Source organism: Corythoichthys intestinalis, chromosome 7 (assembly GCF_030265065.1).
Source record: "Corythoichthys intestinalis isolate RoL2023-P3 chromosome 7, ASM3026506v1, whole genome shotgun sequence".
Taxonomy (NCBI): Eukaryota; Metazoa; Chordata; class Actinopteri; order Syngnathiformes; family Syngnathidae; genus Corythoichthys; species Corythoichthys intestinalis.
In genome coordinates this window covers 15,467,173-15,487,603 of record NC_080401.1, presented here as the reverse complement: position 1 = coordinate 15,487,603, position 20,431 = coordinate 15,467,173, and the positions used below count along the sequence as shown (strand labels likewise).

Here is a 20,431-nt window from a genome sequence, read left to right as displayed (position 1 = left end):
AAGCTGTCTCGATAAAAATAGCCTGCAGGACCTCTGTCAACGCTCCTGCACTTGACCAGGTCGGCCATTGCAGAGTTCTTGATAGAAATGCCTGCATATGACAGTCAGTGACAGGGTCTTGGTAAAGAATAGGAGCTTAGTGCAAATGAATCATTTCTAATGTGGAAAGGCACATGCTTGGTAAATCCACCACAGTAGTAGAAAGACTTTACCACCATTTGTGTCAACCATTAAGGTTAGTGCTGCAATGATTACTCGATTAACTCGATTTGCAAAAAGTGGAGTTATAATGGTTTGTTTTGAAAGTGTCTTCATTTAGTTTTAACGATTTGGGTGGATACACTGCCCACTTGTGGCAATAGTTAATATGAGATAAATTATTTAAAATGGCTGAACCCAGATGCTCCCTGTTAAGACCAACAAAAGGTAAGTTTTTCTCTGACCTAATGGGTCATGGTCATGGGTCACATGGGTACATGTAGCTGTCTTTGGTGGGAATATATGTTTGAACGATTTGTTAAGCGCATTGTAAAAAACGTTAACATTTTATAGCATTTATGATAGAGAACTTTTGCTATGCAAGTTAGCCATTTGTTTTTTTGTTGCACTAAGATCCTCAATTATATTTATTTATTTCATAACGTTTAAAGCTAAGCTCAGGTATTTTATTTTTATATGAAAGTGCAATTCTCCATTATTTGATGAAACACTCTTTTGTATTCGCATTTTATGCTCTTTTGAAAGTGCAATCTTAGCACGCCTTTGTTTTACATCTCCTAAAATTGATTCTGCAAAGCAATAAATGATTCTAATCCGATTACTCAATTGTTCGAACTAACAAATTGATAGATTAATCGACTACTAAAATAATTGATAGTTGCAGCCCTCATTAGGTTACTGACTAATATTTTCACTACAATACTGTGCAATCAATTTATGCCACCACATGTGGAGTTGTTAATTGACTTTTTTCATATCAGTTGTTTGGCTTTGATAAACAGTCAAAAGTAGTCAAATACTTTGAGCTTGATTACACCAGCAATACGACATTTCATTCATTTTCCAATGAACACAAATCTCTCTTGTGCCTTGTGTGTGGATTCAATTGCATTTTGATGAGAATCTGGATAATGTTACATAATTTATTCTTATGTTTTGCGTTCTAGGACTCAATTTAAAGCAACATCAGTTGTTGTTTTTAAAACACTTAATAAACTGTGTGTGCCAAGTGTTATCACTGTGTTTATATTCAAGGAATACGGCAAATAACCTGCCTGCACACAGGGTAGAAAAACAAATGGTAGACTCCATTGCACTGGGAGGCCTCATTAATATATTTTTCCTTTTATTTGCCTTATTAAGTTTTCACTGTACAAGTTATTATGGTTACTCTTGTGTTATAAACAAGTCAGAAAACATCAGGATAGCTTGCTGAAGAGGAGATTTACGGCTCAGTAAATAACAAACACCCAGAGAAATCTTTTCATGTATGTATAACAAAACTGTTCTGATTGTATTTACATGCAATAAGGGTTTTCTGTGCTTGACTAAAAACCATCATTCTGTGTTATTATCCTCCATCAAGAGCTGTTGTTATACATGAAGATGTGGAGGTCACAATTAGCAACAAGTTATCGCAGAGATAAAAACCTAAAAATATATTTCAGTCAATTGTCTGGTCTAATTCTTTGTAAATGGGGAATCACTACTGTATCTCAGACCCCTGCAGGTCATTTAAACCATCCTCTTTTCACTTCTAAAAACAATCTTTTCTCATTGCATTATTGTTCATCATAAATTTAGTATGTCTCTCTTCAGATTTTATTTAAAAACAACGAAAATGGCTTCTGATTAAAAAGAAAGATTGCCTTCTAATGCTCTAAGGCACAATACCACCCACAATCCAGAAAAAAAGAGCTACCAATTGTTTGTTCGTCATCCTCCACGACTCAGCAGGGAGACTGCAACTAACAAATATGGCACTCTGTGATTACAGTATAAATGTGATGCATATAGCTTTAACCTTATAGATATCTTTTTCTATGCAAGCATCATCATGACCAATAAAAAATACAGACCTCCATATATAATGTACATAATCACAAACAAACAAACAAACAAAAATACAGGGAAATGCTCAAGGAAATAAAACCAAATAAATAGAAACCCAAAAATCATCAAGTTATGCAAAAGTTAAGACCTGAAATTTTTTTATTTTAAGCGCTTCTGAAAAAAATGTCCATTGGAGAGCCTGTGCTTATGTAAAACAAAGTGCATCTCAGCATTTGGGAGCAACAAACCACACGGCTCTATCAGCAGAATATATAATGACCTAATAGGACAAGAAAATGACACCAAATCTACCAAGCATGTAGGGGTCTGATAAAAAAAAGATCTAGATCAGGTTCACATTTTGTTCAACTCCAGAAGACAATCATCAGATTTTGACGTTTTCCAAACCAATTAGTGGCAACTGTTTTCTGACAAATGAATCTTGATGTCATTTACATTTCAACTTTTACAATCCAAATACCGTGCCTATTTTTTTTTTTTTCTCTAAACATTGCATTGACTATAGTCTTTTGGGACTTGATCTACATCTGATCAGTGATAAACTCCACACAGATCTTCCCTGTGGGGACTTGCATTATAATAATCAAATTATGTAAGCACGCGGTGCTTAACAGAGCAAACAACCAAAGGCCTTGTAGTATCTCTTCCATTAATCCAAGATCTATTTTGTGCCCATAATAGAACCACTCCTGTAATTACGTTTACTATAAATATAAAGACAGAGAGGGAAACCATGACAAAAATTGCAGCGCACTCAGTAACGTCAGGCTTTCGGGAAAGCGTTGCGTTGACTGTTGAGTGCAGATTACAAAAAATGTTTTTGCTGCTGTGCCTTTTTTTGTAACAGTTTGTAGCTACAGTGAAGGCATGCTGTCACCATTCAATGCCTTGTCTGGGATACTTTTACTTCTGAGGAAGCATGAGAGAAATAGAAGACTGCAGTTTAGAATTCTTTTCTGTTCAAGCTCTGCTCAGAGTTCGCTTGTTTGCCTGCCAAATTCTCACGAGTCATAAAAGAATTTTGCATTGTCTGTGAAACCTGACTCATGGCAAGACATTCGATCCACCTGATATTGTATCATCATGTGCGCAGTCACATAAAGATAGAAACCATAATTACGCACAGTTTTGCCATTCTCCAAATTAGAAGATCCAACATAAAATAAAATGACCAGGACTGACTTCCTTCATGCAATGCAATAAAGCACTCAGGCTGACATTGACGGTAAGAAGGATTGTAATGGCAGGAAGGAAATCTGATAGCTCGTTAGGAGTGACTGACTGATGCTGCACTGCTCTATAAAGTACAGTAGCGTAACTTAATTAAGAATGCCACACAGGTCTCAATCATCAATGAATAATGAAAAAAAAAAATTCAAGAGCTACTGAGGATAGATAATTCAAAAATGTACGATTCTCGTGTTTATGGACACATTACTAGCTTCAACTTTTATCTAGTTTTAATTGGCGCTCAGACATTTATTAAATCAACATTATGTTTATTATGGTCGTTGTCGTTAGCAGTGTAGAGTACCAACATTTTTTCCCCCTAAAACTACAGCCTCAATAATATGCCCATTATTACATCGCTGACAGTGTCAAACCTCGCAATAATGATCAGTTCTTTACAATAATTAACATATTTATACATAGTCTTTAAAGCAGACATTCCGCAAAAGTGATGAATCGGAGCCATAACAATAGAGCCAACATTACAGAATATTTGGCAGAGGATTCCAAAAGGCCAAGAGAACTGAGTCTCCCAATGAATAGGTGTTATTTCACATTTCTAGAGCTCCAAAGATGGAATATCAATGACATGACTTGTCTTCCAATTCAGTGGCAGTACTGTTTATATAACAGCTAGAGGAGCTATGAATGCATTAAGCTTGGTTTAGTTTTCAGTAATGCTATGCAATCTGGATAAAAATCTATCACGATATGTGCAATTTTATATCATGATATCGATATGCCACCATATAACACATTTTTTAGTGGTTAGTGGAAAAATTATACAATTATGACAGTTTTAATTGTCAGTAAATGGACCAGCCACAAATGATTAATGTAACAAGTAGAGCAAAACTACCCATTGTAAACAGAAGCAGCACAGTTGCATATATGTTTTTGCTCAAATCTTAAAATATCGAATTATCTACTGCACTTCTAACTAGAGGTTTTAATTTTTAAGACTACTACATATCAGGCCAGCATAAATAATAATCATTTATAATAATTTAATATTGTTTTAGGAACATATTTTGCTTTCTGTGTTTTGTGTGGCTTATTCTAGTATGTGTTGCTATTTTCAATTGTGTTGCATGCATTACTCACAAACGGTGGTGGGCGAAGACAATTGGGAACATCTCGAGACCCATTGGTGGCACTAATATGACATTTGGAATCCCATCAATGTGGCAAAGTGAAAGCATTTTGCTGGCCAAAATGTGCATTGCAGGAGCAGGTCTATTTATGGTGATAATGACGTTTGACTTGTGAAATGTTCACAGAAATTTATTTATCGTTTTGGTGATATATGTTGATCATTACATCGAATAGAACATGTTTTCAGCGGTGAAAGTGGGCCAGAGTGGTCTGGTATGCCATACTTGTAAAACAGAACAGTACGGTACATTGCTTTGATGCAGAAAATATGATGGCAACTGTCAAAACACAATTTTAAAAAACTGCTAGCCAGGCTGCAACAAAAGCATCCCCAAAAAGAAAACAATCTAAAAACTAGGGGTGTGACAAAATATCAAATTGGCGATGACATATTGTGATACTTCGCATCCAAAAAGGCTATTGATAAGCTCATGCCAACAATCAAGATATCGTTTTAAAAGTGTCAATGTTTAAAAAAAAAAAAAAAAGAAGCCAAAAAGTTCCTAGCAAAATCTTCCACCATAATAGTCTCTCAGTTACCATTGACGGAGCTCGACGCCTAATCCATTAAGACTGGGAAAGAAATAAGCTTATTTTATTTATTTCTGAACATCTTCCATGATAATGTGCACATTTGGATTTTTGTTCATTTATGTTAGGCTACTTATTATTTCCTTATTCTGTATATATATATATATATGTATATTTATTTTAAAGTCATCGTTTGCAACATCTTCAAAATATATTCCGTTTCAATGTGCATCATGTAAGAGTCATTTGGACTTAATTTTTGTTGTCATTCATTTATCATATCATTTTTGTTTATTTCTTTATTTATGCTACTTATGCATAGCTTTCATTTTCAAAAAGTCAATGTTTAGATTATCTTTAACTATGATGTACTTAATTTTAATAATACTTGTAATGTACATCCTTATGTTATTATGTTCTAAGGTAGCTAAAGTTGAGGTTTTCCATATACATAGATGTGAGGAAAAAAGGATAAAATAATATTTTCCAGGAAATACACTGAGATGGAAGTTGGGGCTACTGATGTATTTGTGTTATTTGGCACATTATTGAAAAAATAAAATTTTGAATGAAAATCAGTTCCTCGAGTATGTCTTGTCTCTGTAAGTGTAATGCAGTTGCCTCATGAATTTGTAAGACATGTTGTGTTTTATTGTGAAAAAGCAGTTTTCTTTGCATTGTGGTGGTTTTAAGAGGGTTGACACCCCCACCCTCCACCCCTGAAAAAATGGCTCCGTGGTGACCTTTATGTAAGGGAGTTGTGACGGGTGTTTGACTATATTTCTTCAATTAACTACAGGTTACGTTAATGAATTGATTACAAGATAGCAAACGAATAGGCAACCCTTGCAGTATGCTGGCCAACCATGACAAAATTGAATGAGTCAACCTGTTTTTCATTTTATCTATTCATTGATTGAATCGTTCATTCATCCAGCTATTTTCTATAGTGTTTAGCCTGTTCAGAGTCATTGGCAGACGAAGCAAAAGACAGCCTCCTCTTGGGAGTGGTCGCTACTAGGGATGTCCCGATCACATTTTTTTGCACAGCAGTCCGAGTCACCTGATTTTGAGCATCTGCCGATACCAAACAACTGTTTTGTATTGTATTGTGTTTTGTTTTGTATTGTAAACTGTACTGTTTACAATACTTCCTCTTCCGCTTTTTCTGGGAGTGTTGCGGATTATAAACGTCAGGCTCCGGGATGGACAAGTGTGTGGGTGTGTCTGTCATCCCGTTATTGGGCCAGCACCTGATGGGTGGAACAGCGGCAGGTGTCAGCAATCACCATCTGCCTACGTATAGTAAGACAGCCAGAGCTCCACCACGTCGATGGATCATCTCTTTCAGTTCACTGTTAGTGCTTTCTCGCGTTGTGAATATTTCTTTGTGGACTCATCTGATCATAGACCAATTTGCTTTGTTCCAGAATTTCGTCTACGCCTCTTGTTTATGGTAGTTTGAACCTTCGCCCAGACTCTCCACGCCACAGACTCCACAGCTCTGTGAATAATAAACTGCTTTAATTCCTACCCTCACTATCTCACGTGCCTGTTTTGGGGTTCTCAGCCCACGATCATTACAATAAACCGTATATATTTTTGTTTCTTTTGGCAATGCTATTGTATTTCTGGATTATTTTGTTAATTTTTAGCCCTTTAAAATAAAAAAGTATATACTAGTATATCTTTTTTTAATTAAAATCTGATCCTTTTCACCCGATTCTGATCCTCAGAATTCTGAAAAATTGCCAGAAAAGCCCAATTTCCCATCACGCGATGGGATCGGGGACATCCCTAGACACCACTTATTCTATAGAGCACATAGAGAGAGGAATGGAACAAAAACTGTTAAATGTTGATCAAGAGATAAGAAAATCTTTCTGATTGTTCTTTCAATTTCATGCTAATGTCTCATTGAGCAGACCAAGGCTGAATAGTTCAATTTTCAATAACTTATGTTACTTGTTTCTAAAGCAGAAAAACTAATCAATTTTGCTTCAATTGCTTAAACATTGAATTCCACAACAATTAATTCCACACAAATGACTTTTTAAAATTACTATAACCAGCCCTAATACGAACAGAAAGTTCAATCAAACAATTCCTACATCAATATTCAAACAGTGTGTTCAGAGTTAGAGTTTACGACAAAAAATCCATCCAACAAATGCAGCAGCTGCTGCTTTTCATGAGAATAATATGCAGAATGCACTTCATTTTAATGGCATGGGACAGGTAACATAGAAAATGTCAGAGCATTGGCATGCCTATGGATTGAAACATCATACAGATATGCACAACATTTGGTTGCATACTCACAAAACAGACTTTTCACTGGGCCGTAACAAATAACGCTGCAAAATCAGACAAGAGCTGTCGACCGCCTTTTCATGCATTTTCAATGACTACCGCATGCTTGAGTAATACGTCATGAAATATTCAAGTTTTGTCTTTAATGCTCTTGAATACTGACTCTGGAGTATTTTATTACATAATAAAAGCGCAAAGTATCTCTTGTGTTGAAAATGGGGCACATGTACCACCAGAAGCTGGATTTATTGCAAAATATATCAATAACATAACACTGGTTCAATGACTGCATACCCCTGAGGGTGGGACGTAAGTTTACATATTCAGTCTACACTGGTGATGTAACCCAAATTATTCAGTTGATGTCCGACTGACATCACAAGAGGAGGAAAAATAACATGATGTGAGATTTCTCTTGACAGAGCTGTTTACATGTGACATGCACCTGCATGCTCCTAGTATGCGCTGTGTTTGGGAGTGGATATGCGTCAACTTACTTAGTCCCTTGGCTGGCTCCACTGATGAAGATTAACAGCAAAAACATGCAAAGGGGGCTCTTCAGTTTATGGAGGTCCCGACATACGCCGTTCCGACTTACGAACAGCTCTGTTTCATGCGATGATTTACAAGTTTCTTTTATTCTATATAAAAATATTGACTGTACTTATGACTTTAGTGAAGATTTACGTTTCGATTAACGTTCACGTTCGGAACTTGGACGTAAACCGAGGAGCCCCCGCTATACGTGACTAGATTCGAGAGATGACTTATGTTTTGCAAACATCAGAGTCCAAAATGAATATGCACCAAACCGTGATGATAGTTAACAGTAGTAGTGATAAAAGCCCGTCTTACCTGTAAATGCCCCTGGTACATATTGAGGCGTCGCGGATGTCTCCCTCAGAGCCTGCCGGGACTTGTTCCAGACTTCTCAGGGCTCAAAGTCAAAGTAGAAGTGGTGACATTGAATGGCTGTGCTCAAGTTATAGGCAGAGGATGGCGAGGAGGCAGTACTCAGACCGCTCAGGTGCTCAATGTGACTCTTGAAAGAGGCAGCAGCTCCGCCCGGTCACTTGAAACTCGCCGGGTCGTCCTTCGCTCCCACACTGGATGCTGGCTCACTCGCTCCTCAGCTTAAAACAAGTCTCGTTCATCCAGTCCGCTCGCTCTCTCTCTCCCTCCCTCTTTCCCCACCTCTTCTTCATCATCGTGTCTGGGCCGTTTGAGCGCTCTCCCGGGGTCGCTTGTCTTCTTATAGCGCGCTCCTCTTCCTCGTTCGGCCGCCTCGCTCGCTCCGAGGCAGCCCCCTGGTGGGTGCCTCCCTCCTCAGTGACGTATATTAGCGGCACTCTCGCGTCAATGTAACAGGAGCCTTGATTTACGAGAGCTATTATGGAAACTCAATTTACTAGCATATCAAATCAATTGTTCCCTGTTAAATAAAATGCCATTAATCCATTCAAACCAATCAAAAACACATTTTTCTTATGTTTCAGCAGGGCCGGCCCAGCCTATACGCAGACTATGCAGCTGCTTTGGGCCCCTGACCACTGAGTTTTGAGACTTGATTACAAGCTTAAAAAAAAATAAAAGTTCTTCCTTAACTTCTTTCTTTCCTCTTTTAGAAAAAGGTTTGGCGCTATCTACTGTAAGTGGTAAGTACTGACAATCATTTGGGGTGAGAAGTTTGAAGTATGCAGTGCAACAAGATCTGATTAATATACAAAATATGGACGTATGGGTTGGATTGCATGTATGGGTTCCACAGTACACTGTGACGAAATGGTGGGCCAAAAATATGGGGCCCTTTGCATTATTTTGCTTAGGGCCCCAAATGGCCTGGGCTGGCCCTGGTTTCAGTAATACATAAAAAAATCCCCCAAAATAAAATAGTACATTTAACTCATTGGATGCCATTGACGGCAATGGACGTCCAATCCATATTGCGATAATTCGCTGCCAGCCCTCCAGTCAACATGGATTGGATGTGTATTCCTGTCAATCATAGGCGGAGTTTGACTTTTGGGGCGGGGGGGGCACAACATGTTGATGACCCCGAAACGCAATGTCAACAATAAAATTAACTTACAAGAATATTTATAAATGAGCGTTTTTTGTTTCCCATAATTCTTGAGGGAAATTCTAAAGCCTGAGTTATGCATCTGCGTTCCGGCGACTACGGCGTCATTGAGTTCTGCGGCAAGGGAACATGTTTCTCTGTAATTCACCGCCAAGCAACTAGAGAGGTGTGTCTTGTCGGCTTCCTCGTTTTTTTCCGGTTACACAATGCCAACAGAGAAAAAAAATAATAATAATGCTAACGGAGATGGAATGCTTGAATGTGGGTCTTCAACACATCAACATAGAAAACAAATTTTGAGGAGCAGGCGATGCAGAAGACGGTTTCGGAGGTGGTCTGTTTGACTGTTGATACCGCACATAGACTTGCCATTTGGCAATCTTTATAATGTCTTGACGAGACTTGCTCTTCAATGATACTCCCGTCAGGTTGGTCCATTTTATGTGTAGCAAAACAATGTTTAAAAATGGCGCTGATTTCACGCTGAACCGGAAACAACAGTCTGAGCGGACCAATCACAGTCCATTTGCACCACGTCACCATGCTCTGACAGGCTACGGCAGAGGGTTGTAAATCGGGTCTGCCTTACTAGGCCCACCAGTGTCATGCCAATGTAGTTAGCCTCGTCAAAAATGGTATCCCCTGGGCGGAGCCACTGCGCCGGACTGATTTGCTTGATTTCTGTGTTTCGGTGATGTAGTTATCTATGAGGTGTTAAAACATGGCCCATCCATCAAAAAAACACCTTTTTGCTGTTGTATAACGTAGCATACGTACTGAACATAAAAAAGGCAATGTTTTATGGTTTTACTGGTAGGATGACCTATAACTGTTATTACTGTAATTTAAGTCCTGTATGGGGTTTCTCCAGTTCAATAAACGTGGATGTCCAAAATATACAACTGTGGTTCTTTTCTGGCTTCAACTGATTGTTTAGGTCGACATTACTCATAATTAATGTGTGTGTTTGCGTGCTCCCGCAGTCAGGTGATACAATTTTTGACGGGGGCAACTACATTGGCAAGACAACAGTGGTGGCTCTGTTGTACAATTAGTGTTTTTAGTGGGGCAAATTGTAACTCCGCTCACCATTTTGACGGACGGTGGCGTTTAAAGGGCCACATTTTCAATCCTTGGTTCTTGCTCAGTAGTTGTTGTCATTTTTGAAAGCTTAGGTTTGAAAAAAATTAGTATATCCATCTTGCCTCTTCGGTCCTCGGGTGGTTTTGGCTAAGCAAAGCAAATGACCATCTAAGGTGCTAGTCACATGATCTGTTCGAAAAATAATTTTGACCCATTATAAAAATATCTTTTTTTTGTTCATTTAATTCATTTTTGTTGTTTGTTTTATTGCTTTACAACTTTTATAGACAATATTATACTGGAAAACTCTTCATTTTAAAATATATATATAGTAAAGTAATTACATGCAATGACACTTTTCGGCCACCATGTGGGGCCTGGCCCCCTGGCGCCCCCTAATTACATGCAATGACACTTTTCGGCCACCACGTGGGGCCTGGCTCCCTGGCGCCCCCTAATTACATGCAATGACACTTTTTGGCCACCACGTGGGGCCTGGCCCACTGTCGCCCCCATAAACTTCGCGTATGCTGTCAAATTAATGCCAGTGAATTCAACAGATTCAGTGGCGTGCACAGACAATTTGGGGAGCAGGTGCTTAGAGGGGAAAAAAAAGGGACACTTTTTGCAGCGTATGCAACTGCCAGCCCGGCTGCCTCGTTAGAAAAATGTGAGTTAATAAGAGAAAGAAAAAACATTCCTGATGTATTACGAAATTACATATTCGTTTATATATTTAAATAATAGCTACTGATACAAAATGCAACAAAACACTTTAATTTTCTTTTTCTTTCTTTTCAGCACATAATTGCTGCTGCAAGTGGTAAATAAAAAAAAAAAAAAAAAATGAATAAGCCTGCTTGCTGACATTACAACAGGGTACACAGACTACACAGCTAAGTGTATGTTTGGCATTTGGCAAATAAACGATGCTTATAGCCTACTTTAAACCTGCATTGTTATTATAACAGACACTCAGTATCACCTCTTCCAGGTCAGTTTCAAGTATATATTTTTTGCGTGTGTTTATTTAGATTCCTATTAGTTTTTGTTAAGTAGCAACATTCTCCCGAAGTAGCAGTACTAGTACTAAATATGCAAACACATGACTAAATATTAAGCTATGATAATGTACTGTCTGTAACTATGTGCGGCCCCTCTGGACGTGTGGGCTGTGACGTAGGGGGAGCAAGCAAGTGGAGTGAAAGAGAACGGGCAGGGAGTTACCGATAGCAGTCGCACTGAGCAGGAGCCACTTGTATTATTGTTTTCATTGGTGTCACATTAAAGTGAGTGTGGATCCATTCCTGACTCCTCTCCTTTCTCAGCCGAGGGCAAAACAATCTGTAGTTTTATGTATTTTTAGTACCGACACTGGTTGTGTGCAAATAGTTAAGCAACTGAGGTTTAGGGGGCACACACGTACACATCATGTGTAATCTCTGCGTAGGGTCGTCAGGCGAGCACGAAGAGAGGGCGTGGATGGAAGCTATTGTACTGTGCTGCTCCTGCTGCAAGTAATGTGCCCCCTTCCTGTCCGCGCTGCGGGTTCTCGTTGACAACTGATTAGCATTTGGGCACACATGAGGTGTATTTCCGTGCTTGGAAGACAGAGGGCACTCTCACAGTGATTATGGCTGCGACGCTTGGGGGGCACAAGCATTACTAACATAATAATAATCATGACTTAATAACCTTGATAAGGGCACTTGCTCAGGTTAAGAGGGGAAGGGCCAGTGTTTGAGCACCACCAGTGGTCTATGTGCGCACGCCAGTGAACAGACTCATACACAAATAATTAGAATTCCGGAGAAACATGAGTTTGGTGGTAGGCTGTACACTGAATGGATGGCTCGCACAATATCCCCACAGTTATAAGGTTGGGGGTTCAAATGCGGGCTACCGCCTCCTTGTCTGACTTGTCAATGATCTCAAAGCAATTGGGAAATAATATCATTGAGCCGGTCCGCAATCTTGCGCTGTAAGCAAGATCTGCGCATTCAAGAAGGCACAGGCAAAATCTGGGAATGCAAATGCTAAAACAACACCTTTTTTGAGTTGCAATGTAAGACTATTTGTGATTTTATTAATATATATGTATATATATATGTCAGAGACAAAGATTTTTAATTTAGTTTGGTCCAATCTGATTCAACAATTAATTACAGTGTGGCTCTACTGCTATCTGTTTTTACCAGCCAGCATTTCATTAGGAAGCCAGTGCGATGTTTCATTATATTACCTCCTGCAGGTACATCCATGACAACGCAATGTTGCAGGGGGCAAGCCTTGAGAAGAAGCTCATTATCGACAATTGACAAATGTTTCTCATTTTAACAGGAGGGAAATGTAGCTCAGCAATGTCATATCCATGCGAAGTAGTTGTACGAAATGACGTCCAGGCTCCATTTAATTACCTTGGACTCTTGAAGAGGCACTACAGGCGTGATTCATGATAATTAGGATAAATGTCTGATGATTAGCCATGACACTTGCAAAGAAGCATACTGCCAATATGGTTTAGGTATTCATGACGCACAGGCACATCATCCAATTTATTTAGTTGGCAGGTGGCAGTGCCCATTAGTGAAATAAAGTTTGTGAGACAAATCTGTGACCATAGACGAACACAGATATAGTTAGTGCACAGTATAAATGATAAATTAATTTAGAGTAAAAAATAGACAGGAATGGAGAGGTCATTATTAAGGGGAATGAGACTAAATGTCTATCTCACAAAGCCTGCGATTAAAAATTAAAATTTCAATTTTATGCTATGTGTCATCTGCTGGCCAAATTGGGATATGATCTTTCAGAAATATGTGACATGGCTTTTATATGATGCATTGCTTTGTGCTACAGAAGAATTAGTAATCCAAGCTTCCATATGTCCACATTAAACATAGTGCTCATGCTTTCCTGTTTTTGTAGTTATTTCCACACAGAGAGCATAATCAACCACAGGTGAGGCAACGTGTCAGTAAACATTCACCACTTATGAGAAACTGCAATTTTATGTTTATGGCTACTTGTCAAAATGCATGCGCATACAATGGTACCTCGACATACGATCGCATCGACATACGATCCTTTCGACATCCAACGTAAAATTTGACTCGTCATTTGTCCAGACATAATGACGACATGCTCGACGATTTATGACAACGTTGCAATTTTATTATTTTCCCTCAAGAAGGAAGCACGACGGATTTACTTGTGAAAGAAATCAACACGTCTCTCAAAAAGGATAGTGCAGGTGGTGGAAAAAAAGGAAGAAGGTGATGCTCACCATTGAAAATAAGATCGAAATGATCGAAAAATATGAGCGTGGTGTGCGCATCAATGAACTGGCACGACGATACGGCTGGAATATGTCTACAATCTCGACGGTCCTCCACTGACCTCCGTTCGCCAGTTTTCATAACCTAAAGTGACAATTGCAGTGTATCACAAAAGTGAGTACACCCCTTGTATTTCTGCAGATATTTAAGTATATATTTTCATGAGACAACAATGACAAAAGGACACTTTGACACATTGAAAAGTAGTCTGTGTGCAGCTTATATAATAGTGTACTCACTTTTGTTGCCAGGGGTTTAGATATTAATGGTTATATTTTCAGTTATTTTGAGGGGATAATAAATGAACTCTATTATATAAACTGCACACAGACTACTTTTCATCGTGTCAAAGTGTCCTTTTGTCAGTGTTGTCCAATGAAAAGATGTACTTAAATATATCTGCAGAAGTGCGAGGGGATGTACTCACTTTTGAGATACACTGTATTATTATTGTAACATTGGCAAGAAGTCGCCAGCTTCGTCAGGTTTTTAATCATTTATTTCAGAACTTGTGCAACACAATACGGCTACTGTCCGCCGTAGCCGACCCCAACAAGAACATGAAAAGAGATGCAAAACAACCGGCACATTAGAACCCGATTCATTACATAATTATTATCATTCCGATGTGTATCTATAATTTATTTGTTTTGCTATGTGTAATTGCTATTTGGAATTGTACCAGCAGTATTTATTAAGGATTTAGAGTGGATTTTTGGGCTGTGGAACGAATTAATCTAATTATTATGTATTCTTATGGGAAAATCCCACTCGACATAGGACCATTTCGATTTACAAACCGGGTCCTGGAAAGAATTCAATTCTTATATATTAGTACCACTATACTTACATTTGTAAGCAGTTAGCGTTAAATGGCAGTGCAGTATTTTTCTAGGTTTAAAAGTAATCTTCCAGATTATGTTCCATAGTGAATATAATGTAAAACAAACTATAGGGACAAAATGAATAAGACTGTATATAAAACATCTACATCTTAAATCATTTAGTTTTAAGCAAACCGGTAGATTGTGTACTTTTCAGAAATCAACTTTGCAGAAAATTGAAATTATTTGCTTGTTTGTTTGAATAGTATCAGATATTTTTTATGAAAAGCACAAAAAAAAAAAAAAAAAAGCTTGACAAAGGCAAGTGTCCACACCTGTGTCGAGAATACTTCACAGAACCTTGATGATATCACATACAGTGGCATGAAAAAGTATCTTAAGCTTTGGTAATTTCTTACATTTCTGCATAAAATCACCAACAAATGTGATCTGATTATGGTCAAAATCACACAGATGAAAAAACTAAAACCACCCAAACATTAATAGGTTTTCATATTTTAATGAGGAAAATATGAAAACAATGACAGAAGGGGAAAAAATAAGTATGTGAACCATCCACATTTAATATTTTGTAGTCCCCCCCCTTTGGCAGCAATAACTTCAACCAGACGCTTCCTGTAGTTCCAGATCAGCCTGGCATATCGATCATGACTAATCTCGGCCCATTCTTCTCTACAAAACTGCTGTAGTTCAGTCAGATCATGGGATGTCTGGCTTGAATTGCTGTCTTTAGGTCATGCCACAGCATCTCAATGGGGTTCAAGTCTGGACTTTGACTTTGCCACTCCAGAACGTATATTTTGTTCTTATGAAACCATTCTGAAGTTGATTTACTTCTGTGTTTTGGATCATTGTCTTGTTTCAGCATCCATCCTCTTTTTAGCTTAAACTGTCCGACAGACGTCCTCAGGTTTTCCTGCAAAACATCCCGATAAACTTTTGAATTCATTCTTCAATTAATGATAGCAAGTTGTCCAGGTCCTGATGCAAAATATTAATTGTGATGGTTCACTTATTCCCCCCCCCTTCTGTCATTGTTTGCATGCTATCCACATTAAAATATGAAAACCTATAATTGTTTGGGTGGTTTTAGTTAAAGCAGACAGTTTTTACATCCGTGTAATTTAGACAAAGATCCGAAAATATTTGATGGTGATTTCATGAAGAAATGTGAGAAATTCCAAAAGGTTCAGATATTTTTTCATACCCCTGTAGCTCTTGAACAAAGCCAAACAAGATGCACTGTGACTTTAAAAGCAAATAATCAGCTTGCATTTTTTTTTTTTTTTCATGTGTAGTGACCCCTTTTTCAATCTCTTCTTTTTTACCTCCACAATTTACACATCCAGTTCAACAACCAAACCAAAAATCTCATTTGCTGCTTGAAGGGCAAGTCATTAGCAAAACACAAACACGACCCAGTTTAGTTTAGGCGGATGACAGAAAGTATTAGAGCAAACAAATTGTATCAAACAACCTACAAAGATACTTTTAAGTGTCCTGAATAGCTACACACATTCTCTTTGTTGCATTTCTCTAAAGTGGTAAGGAATTGCATTTTCATTTTTAAGTGTTCACATGACATGGGGAAAAAATACTGGTCATATGTATTATACATGAAATATCAGCAAGTCCCCACAAAACAATCTATTAGTATTGACAATAAATCGGAATCAGGAGAATGTTTTCGAGACATCCGATAATTACATCTTTCCATACTTTGTGAACTCACCAACTGAAGTTTACATATAGGTTAAATTTTTGGGCGAACGTTGACATGATCTCACAATTTACTGACAGCCTGGAATGACCTTACTTTACCCGTGAGACGTGTTGAACACAGAGCTGAAGTGTATCTGAAAGCTGACTTGGCATAAGGTTGACAGATAGTTTGAATGATTTAGCACCAGGAGAACCTTTCAATGGAGTATCAGTGTCTGAGGGCATTCGACTCCACGTCAAAGTTTGATTAAAGCATCTTGGTTAACAATGATGTATTGAACAGCACAGAATAATCTATTGAACAGCACAGAATAATCCCCCCAAGACTGTTTTTAAGACTAATTTCCATGAACTTGCGCGCCAAAGCACCATAATAGAGGCTGTATTAAGCAGTTTTACTCTTAACAGGTCAAATGGGAAACTTCCAATTTTGGAGAAGATTGATCTGAGACTAAACTCAGAGAGTGATTCATCAAAACGACAGACCAGTGACCATCAATCACCTCTCAAGTTGCTGTGTCCGACGGCTATAATTAAACTGTCCGAATGTGATGTAATTTAATACATTCTCTCTGCAAAATCATCTATGTTTAATACAATACAATAAAGTACATTGTCAGTGACTTAAAGATGCTGTCCGTCTGACTTCTCTGTGATTCAGCATAGAGAGGTATACATATCCATTTCTTGTAATGGAACATAGCGAACACACCCCACTTGCATTATAGTAATGGACTAGACCTACTCAGCTTCATATAATTGTACTTGCTTCAAAATTTTCCATTGGAAAAAATGCTGAGATGTCAATGACCATGCGCACACATAACAATATACAGTAGTGTTGGAGACAGTTTGTCGCGATGGGCAATGGGTAAACTAAATATCAAGGGCGTAGGTTTGCAAAGGGACGGTAGGAACACAACACTGCCAACTTTTCAGGATGCTTAAATTGTCCCCACCAACTTTTAAGCAACCTTATTTGCATTATATGATGAGTTCTGTTTCTGTTATATGGGTGATTTAGAGTGCCTTCCCGTATGTTGTCATGTTCAGACTTACATTCATCCCATTTTACTTGCTGAATGTCACGGGTATTAGTTTTTTTCGGCCAGCAGCAGCCACTATAGCTTTCATGTTTTTGATGAGTTTGGCTGTGCTTGTGGACAAAAGCAGTAGTGTTTTACCTGAAGGAAGGCTCGATTTTTGTTTTTTATTGTTATTCCCTAAGACATTTTTTTCAGTTATATTTAATTATTTTTTTAGACAGACAAAGTTGCGTGGTATATGTTTAGTTTTTGCATTTCTGGGTAGTTAAGAGATTATTAACAGGTTTGTTTTTATTGTGTATGTTATACAATTTAAGTTATGTTCCAATATTGCTAATCAAATTTGCTAATAAAATCCAGACAATTATTCTGGGAGTTTTCAAAATGTTTCTTTAGTAGTTTTTGAAAACTAAGGTTTGAACCAAACGGTGTATCACCTGAACCAATACATCTGAAAGTAAGTACAAGTCAATACAGATTTTTTGTGCATTGATCATTTGACCTATCAATTAATTAGGTTCATATTCTGAGAAATGTAGCCCTGACCCAACTTAAGAATAGTTGAAGCAGTGAGTGTGAAAATTGTTCCACAGCACTGTATATAGTAATTCTGTTTTCCTGTGCATTTTTGGGTTACATCCTCTCATGATCCAGCTGAACTAAATGGGAGTTTCATTTTATGAAGCATTGTGCAAAAAATTACATTTTTTCATATTGCGTGGAATATGGACATTAGTCCAACCTAGTTGCAAGACTAACAAAAACCTGCCGTGTTGGTTGCTATCACAATACAATCATAGGCGGACTTTGACTTTTGGGCCGGGGGGGCACAACATGTTGATGACCCCTGTGTCGGCAATAAAACTGACTTATAAGAATATGTATAATAATAAGTTGAAAATGAAAGTTTTTTGTTTTCTATCATTCTTGAGGGGAATTCTAAATCAGAATGCTTAGGACAGCTATAGACCCCAATCACGTGACGTCACAACTCCGCCCCCCTGACTGGTGCCGCCATATTGTCCGTCAGCTCATCGTGTTTACATATTACCGCTACGTACATTCCTCCTATTACGTCGTGTTTTTCTGCTTGTCTAAGGAATCACCGCCTAGTAAAAGAACCCAAAAACCTTTCTGACAATCGTTAAGATTGATTAATCAAAATGGTGAAGGCATGTGAGGCGGTTGGTTGCAGTAACAGAGAAGATAAACGGTCATTTTAGTAATGCTGTGTGCCCACTGTTAAAAGGGCAAATCTCTAAAGCAGCACGGTTTGTTTATCTCGGTCCATGAGGCGTTTGTGTCGATAGACGTCAGACAGCGGCGACACATCAATATGATGCCAACACGATCGCAGACATCATCAGACGGAGACTATGAAGCTCGTCGCCACCTAGCAAGAAGGTGAGCGCAACAACAGGTGTTGTACCCCCCTGGGCGCTCCCGTCAGGGGGGGACATTTCACGCAGGGCGGCTATTTTTCGGCACACACCAGCCCGTTGTCGATCAAGTTTCATTTTACAATCGTGACAATGGTGACGCTCAGCTGACCAAAAGTCTGTTTATATTTGGGCCGGTGCCGATTTAGGGTACCCGACTCCTCATCGTGACATAAACTGGAGTATGATTGGAAATTTTGTGGTCTCAGGACGAGCTCTGACGCACGTGACGGGACTGGACAGGAGGAAACATCGGTTTGGGCATCAAATATGGATCTGGCGACTGGATTGACCGAAGCTTTTCCAAATAACGGCTTTTATGCAACTCATCCAATGAGTTTACAGCGTATGAAACCACCAGGGCTTCCATAATTTGCAAGTGAATCCATCTTTAGAAACTACGATCATTGACAATATGGACACACAATGACGGACAATATGGTGGCATAATACAGCGATAACGTGATTGTGTGACGTTGGTGATTGGGGTCTATACTTTTCGCCAAGATCGTCATCCATTGAATATGGTACGCCTGCCGGTGTTGTGCCAATCTAGTTACCCAAGTCAAAAATTGTAACCCCCGGGCAGAGCCATATGGAGGTAGATTTGTGTCTTCATTATTCGATCAAAAAAAATGTGTTTGAATGCAAAAATAAATTTGAAACGCAAAAAAATGCATTTGAAAGCTATTTTTCTTTGAATTTTTGTTTTGATTGAAGTCTTTTATTTTTTTTGTTTTTTGAATGAAGCAACTTTTTTGATCGAAGTAACGTTGTTTTGCGTTAGGGCCACATTTTTGCTAGGACATTTCTGTCTTTATTATTCAAATTCAAATTGTCCAAAAAATAAGTTGCTTCAAACAAAAAATATATATTTTCAAACAAAAAAATCACTTCCGTCAAAAAAATAAAAATTTCAATCAATGAAAAAAAGTTTTTGAATGCGAAAACATATTTGAGACTCAAATATTTGCATTTGAACACTTAATTTTTAATTTAAAAAGTTTTCTTTGATTTTAGCAATCCTTTTTGTTTTGGGCCATATTATGGGTAGGACATTTTTGTCTCAATCATTCAATCCCGAAAAAAGTTATAATAGTAATAGTAAAAGTAATATTTTCAAACAAAGAAACACCTCATTTGAAAGATAAAATTGCCCTCCCCTAATTAAAAAAAAAAAATATGCAAAGCAAATGACCATTTAAGGTGCTAGTCACATGATCAGTTCGAAAAACAATTTTGACACATTATAAAAATCTTTATTTTGTTCATTTAATTCATTTTTGTTGTTTGCTTTAATGCTTTACAACTTTTATACATACTAGCATATAGACCCTACCCACGTGACGTCACAACTCCTTCCTCCTGACTGTCCATCCATCCATTATCTTCCGCTTAGTCCGGGGTCGGGTCGCGGGGGCAGCAGCTTTAGCAGGGAAGCCCAGACTTCCCTCTCCCCAGCCACTTCAGCCAGCTCCTCCGGCGGGATTCCAAGGCGTTCCCAGGCCAGCCGAGCGACATAGTCTCTCCAGCGTGTCCTGGGTCGACCCCGGGCCTCCTACCGGTGGGACAT

The 20,431-nt window shown here is 38.4% G+C and overlaps 1 protein-coding gene across 3 annotated transcripts in view; it reads right to left on the bottom strand.

Annotated features, from left to right (window-relative positions):
• The window catches only part of pex5la (peroxisomal biogenesis factor 5-like a), a 187,272-nt gene extending 178,766 nt beyond the window's left edge, over window positions 1–8,506 (bottom strand). For all 3 annotated transcript variants that reach the window (XM_057840380.1, XM_057840381.1, XM_057840383.1), the window contains exon 1: window positions 8,158–8,506. In XM_057840380.1, the coding sequence (XP_057696363.1) occupies window positions 8,158–8,178 (21 nt within the window). In that variant the 5' untranslated portion in view covers window positions 8,179–8,506. The remainder of the gene's footprint in view (window positions 1–8,157) is intronic.
• Between the last annotated feature and the right edge of the window lie 11,925 nt (window positions 8,507–20,431).